The sequence below is a fragment of the Schistosoma mansoni genome, chromosome 1 (genome assembly GCF_000237925.1).
Source record: "Schistosoma mansoni strain Puerto Rico chromosome 1, complete genome".
NCBI lineage: Eukaryota > Metazoa > Platyhelminthes > Trematoda > Strigeidida > Schistosomatidae > Schistosoma > Schistosoma mansoni.
The window spans coordinates 19,684,302-19,690,642 of NC_031495.1; the positions used below are offsets into that span (position 1 = coordinate 19,684,302).

Consider the following 6,341-nt stretch of genomic DNA (forward strand, 5'->3'; position numbering starts at 1 on the left):
TAATCAACTAGCTACCGCCTCATCGCTAATGAATATAAGAATTTCCCAAACTGATTAATTGATTGACCAGAAAAATGTGTTGATTCACCTACTGGATGTATTTATTTTCATCTCATGTTAGTGGATAATTAATTTCCATATGAAATTTGAAGATGTTAACCATAAAACAATAAGATTAATTAGATAAGCATTAAAAACTAAAGAGTCTTAGTTGCATCATTAAACAAAAAGCGTTCGTTTACTCTTCAAAATAGTTAATTAGTAAGGTCGTGTAATTTCACTTCGTCTTTATTCAGGACTCCAATTTATAAGTCTCTTTTGGTATGTGTACATCCTATGTGGATGCTTCGATATCGCCTTCTAAATCACACAGTTTTCTAGTATATTCGGATTGTGGCTAATAGTGGAATCTAGGACATGCACTAATTCCTATTCAGGATTCCTCAGCCAAACACACCTGTACTCCAGTGCCGTTGTTCATACATTAGCTCCTTACCAACTCAGATTATTCCGAGGCACCAAGATTTGAACTCGTAACTTTTGACACAGTCTCATGAGAGCTATTAACGAACAATGGGAAACACACACTTTAAGTAAATTGAATCAGGTTTCCTGGATATCATGGCTAAACTTATTGGTCAGCTACTAACTTATATGATAATAATTTAAGAACGTTCATTAGTTCCTTAAGTCCATGGCATATCCAAATCTGAGTCTATTCCACTGTGAATAATACCTTTGAAGAAGCTTAATGTTTATCATCGAGTATCACAATCTAGTTAACTGTAGCGTTCTTACTTTCAAAGTATTTAAATAAGATGTCAACTTGACACCTTGCGCATGTTTGCTGAAATCAGTGTTTTTCATTTTGTTTTGGCGTTCCTGTTGTTAATTTCTTGATAACGAAATAGTTGTCAAGAAATAACTGACATATTCCAATATTTATGAAATCATATTCGTTTTGTATTCGCGTCTCTTTCTTGTGTATATAAGTTTGTAACGCTAAACTTTGTTGTCCTTCTTTCTTCTATCCAACTAGCACTGATCACGATTTCGATAATTGCTGAGTGGTCAACACCAATGAACAAAGACAGCTTACTAAAATTACTAAAACCACGTGATGGATCGAGAGTGATCCTGCGTAAATTTGCCAAAAACATCTGTATCTGTATGCATCTGAATGGAACAGTTTATACAGAGGTATGTAACTTTTTAACTATGAAGTTACCTCAATACATTTTGACAATTTAAGACCCATTGACCTTGGACAGATATCTGCATCAATTGTCATGAAAATATTGAACAAAATAAACAACGTTTTTAACTTACTGATCCCAATTGGATAAATACTATAAACAGAAAGGCAATCAGTGCTATCCTATTTTTATTTAGCTTCTTAGTCACGCTATTCAGCTGCATGGTCGGATTTCAACAGTTCACGAATAGTGTTGAACATCCTTGGTAGGCTTTTTCCTACTCTTGCTTTAGTCTATTTAATGGGCTGTAAACTTTCAACAGCGTTTCGGAAGATTCATGTGGGAGCAAGTGACTAATGAGCATTGAGTTGAGTCATCATTTATTGACGAATTCGTGAAGCCTAAATTCGTTTGACGATTGAGTATAGGTTGAAAAGTGTCAATAATCTGATTCTATATCGATCATTAATTGTCATCGTGTCCCCCTGAGATATATGAAGGTCATTTGTTCACACCTGTACTTGTGCTGGTGTTGGCACAGTAGTTCTAATCTTTTGTAAAAATCATTCCAGTACACAAAAGCAGTACAGTTATGTGGTTTGTCTTTCTGTTTCGCACCAATCTATCAAGGCTAATGTAAATTTACAAATGTTCAATTCACTTGACTACCTCATCTACTACTTCGCTGAATCGATCCGCTTCGTTCATTCGTAGATTACCATCTCATTCTTATAAAGGGCAACACAATTGCGAGTCGTTATTTGGGTATTCAAATGTGAATCTCAAAAGACTCTGGATTCAATCAGTCTACTCTTCCAACTGGATTACATATTCTTTATACTCTCGACGTTCACCGGATATCCGATTAAGTTATCGATTCCAGAAAAACTGATAAGGGTGAGCCAGTCATAATGAGTAGTATTTATTATTCTCAGGTCTGATAAAAATGCTTGATAAAACTCCTGAAGACTTGACAAAAACAATAGAAGGTAGAAGAATTTGAAATAGTTTCTTAATTTAAATATTTACACACAGCCATATAATGAGAAGTTGTTTATGTCATGTACATTTACTCATCATTTGTTGTCTTCTTTACACAGCGTATCATTAACCAGACACTAACCGATAACTGTGAATGGCACCTCAGAGTATCAAGGCATGGGATAGGCTTTGAACACCAACTAACTGAAGACGATATCACCGATGAATCTCAACAACACTCCCTTCTTAATCCATCTAATAACGCAAAAATCTATGATGGAAGGTCTCCAACGTTAAATGTAATTGATGAGAAATCCTATACAATAGCTTCCGGTTGGACTCATCAACTATGGCAACCTGAAGCGACGTGGCAAGTTTATGGATTCCAGCCAAAAGGATTACTAGCTGTTATTGAAAAACAAAGAAACTCTTCAGGTTTTCAACGTTTCGTTTCAATGGATAAAGAAAGTTTCAACCAATCGGACGTAAATAACACCTCAACAATATCTCCATCATCTTCAAGTAATACTGTGAAAATAGGTTCACAAAAAATGTTAGTTTTAGAAGCGCCTGCCTATTACTTCAACACATTGCATCATAAAGCAAAACTTAAGCATTGTAGCATGCTGAAAAGCAAACTTGTGAAACTCGTACAAACGGAATTACTTATGAGTCTACAAACCCTAGATAAATATAGGCAAGCATTTCAGAAATTCACGCTTCTTATTTACAAACATTCAATGACTAATCATAAGTATAATATTAATAAGGTAGCATCAAATACTGTAGCGGAACTACTAGATCAGTGGTTGATGCTTCTGGACTATAAATGGCGCCAAACAATTAGATTAACCTACAAAGCAGATTCAGTATCCAATTACCAAGTGGATAATTGTTCGTTGAGTTTCAAATCATCGTTCGAAATAAACACTGTTGGTAATGATAGTGATGATAGAATACTAGTTAAATTTTATGAAACGCAACTGAAAACAAAGATATATTATGATCTATTTGAAATTGTACAGGATATAGTCCAGTGGACTGACGAACAAAAACAGCATTGGTTACAGAACCCACGGGTTATAAAATTATTTCATTACTTACATATCAAATGTCCATCGTCAAAAAGGTTGAGGCAAGCCTCATTTATATTAAGACGATATCTACCAAATTACTCGCCAGAAGTCATTCATCCCAAGAATAATTTTCATTTTGGTCTCATGGGTAGCTTGGAACCGGAAACATTTAAAAAGTTTTTAGCGCACGACATTAAATCAGCTAACAAACTAATTGACCGGGCTGTTTATATGAAATTTGAAGAATATTATTTTTGGCCGATATTACGACATGTAAATACAAAAGCGATCATGGAACATTCGATTTTCTTCGAAAATGATGTACGCAACGAAATTAAACAAATGCCTTCGAATAGTATGTGCTATAGGCTATTTATGAGGAACTGGAAATTTTATAGAGAAAATGATTCATCTAGATCATGTTTAAAATAATACCACTTCCTTGACATACAATTACAATCATATCAAACGACAACTCCTACTACTACATAGTAGTATAAATCTCTTCACTAAAGTTACAGACTTTTAGTGAATTATTTGGTTGTTCATTGTTATCGCAAGTATCATTTTCATAGTACTTAACCCACTTAATACATTTCAATCAGTTGTTTCTTTATTTGAGAATGAACTGTAATGCATTTAAAACGATGATCATTTTTATTGTGTTTAATATTACTACTATTATGACCACCACCAGGACTATTAATATAATGTTGGACAAGGACGTTTACAATTGATACTCTATTAACATATACACAATTTCTTCGTATTCAATTTTATTCGTATACAAGTACTGTTTCGTCAGTAATGTTTGAGCTGAGCACTAACCAAATGTAAATGGTCGTTAACTTTAATTGTGAATGACAATGATGAACAAGTCAATATTACAAGGCTATTCTAAAGTGAAAGAAAATAACATATACGTGCGCATCCTTTTGTATATTTAAACACATGTATATATAATACATACATATATCTACAAATTATACAAATAAATATGTATAATGTTATTATTTAAAACAATCTCTTTTGCAATTATTCAATGAATACTTGAACAGTGATACTTTATAGTGCTACATTCATGATGATGTTGTGAAACTAAAAATAAATAGGAATATAAATCGAAATAGATATCCAAACTTTCCCACCTGATTGTTATGTGTTTTCGTTTTAATTGCCTTCATTTTCTACTACAACTACTATCCCTTGATTATGTTTGTAATACGCAATTATACATAAACATACACGTATACTAATACACACGCAGACAGATACAAATGAATAAGTACACTTACACTTATTGTATACACTTATGAATTACCAATGTTCCTTCTTCTTATTGTTAATAATAAGTGAGAACAAAAACATTTGATGGATGAAAATTTATTGGACTTTTTGATGAGCACCAGATTATTGAACACTTATTTAGAACCTTTCTTGTCTGAAAAGTTGTCTATGATATACATTCGTGGCTACCTAAATTTTAGTGGTGATAAATTCTTTGTGTGTTGGATAACTTAGTTGGTAAGATTTCATTATCATCGTGGACAATAATATCAGTGTTACGTTCTTCGATTGCCCGATCACACACATATATACACACTCCCCATACCAACCCCAGTCTGGTATAAGAGTAAGAAGACTAGGAATGTGTGGGAAGTACTAACTGACGATCGAATCAAAGTGGACACGACTCATAAGAACGCGCATACGTGTCTCTCAGGTACTTGAGGCATAAGTAGCTTCAATCAACAGTGTGTCTCCTTCCGCATCTCTTACCTATTGTTTGACCTTGAGCTAGCACGTGCACACAGGAACGCAATATTTCTGGACTAGCCCACCTCATCAGTCAGGCGTTGACTTTGAAGTATCAGTTTGAGTTGCAAAGCTTCCCTACTACCTCATGGATATTTAACGTTGGTAATACGTTATCTATTATATAATGGAATTATCTTTATAAACTGTTGCTCTACATCTAATAACTTTGACTGAGTAACGCTATTGATTATTGAACTGACTTATTGAGACATGTAACATTCGTAGCGTCAGAATGATTCCACATGACCGTTTGTTTTTCGTAGTGTTAGTCTCCTATGATTGAATATGGACCCATTTACATTAGATAAAGAACATGTAAAATCTGACTCAGTAAAGCCGAAAACTTTTATACAATATTCATTTATAGGAACGAATGATAACCAGCCTTTGTCAGACGCATAAAATAGATTCTGTTTAATTTAAGAATAAGTTGTTGTTTTTTTACCTGAAATCATATTTCACCCGACTGTTCACAACAGATCTAATAGGGGTTTACGTGAATCAGTATATGGAGAATTGTAAACTAATACAAAACGAGTATTCACACTGACCAGTCGTATGATCTATATCACGATTTGGAGCTTCATCTTCACACTTGGCTGTCAATATACGATCAAACGTTCAGACCCTGTTATAATCAATTCTGTCCAGTTAACCGAATTTCAATGTGTCCTTGTGTGATTGGTGCAAATGATCTCAAATATGATAGACTGGCCTGGACAAGTATAGCGAATACAATGAAGCGTAGTTTCGTCCAGACTAACCTTTATGATTCAGTCACTTGTGTGACGTTTATGAGAATTCTAACAGTATAAAAGGCCTACATTTAAAAGATTCACCAATTTTATGAATATTGCTAATGCTGAAGTATATGGAGCTTGCAGCTGATTTTGAGGAAATTATCCGACACGAAGGCAGACAGGGTCGACAAACGAAATCCTACCTTAATATTGGAAAAATGGTTGACAATGCGTTACACTCTGACGTTTATGTGTAAAGACTATATTAGCCACAACAGCATGCTTTTCATTTTTTAATAAACTGAATTATTATTGCGTTACTTATTTTCGCTTGTTTAAACTTTGCGAAGTAAAAAACACCATCTTATTCAGCCTTGGTTAACTATGTCTTCATGTTGACTGTAAATCCGAAGGGTGGACAACAGTTTAACGATAATTACGAATTAAAAATATAATTCGCATGCTAAATACAGGTTTACGTATTAGGCTTTGAATCTCATTGTGCGCATGAAGACTAATTATATTGCCCA

At 34.0% G+C, this 6,341-nt stretch overlaps 1 protein-coding gene across 1 annotated transcript; it reads left to right on the plus strand.

Moving 5' to 3' along the window:
* Positions 1-1,080: 1,080 nt before the first annotated feature.
* On the plus strand, positions 1,081-3,946 carry Smp_034440 (hypothetical protein; the record flags this gene model as incomplete). Its single annotated transcript, XM_018793573.1, has 2 exons — positions 1,081-1,200; positions 2,297-3,946. 2 exons carry the CDS (start codon positions 1,081-1,083, stop codon positions 3,683-3,685), a joined length of 1,509 nt encoding a protein of 502 aa, XP_018648072.1. The 3' UTR covers positions 3,686-3,946.
* Between the last annotated feature and the right edge of the window lie 2,395 nt (positions 3,947-6,341).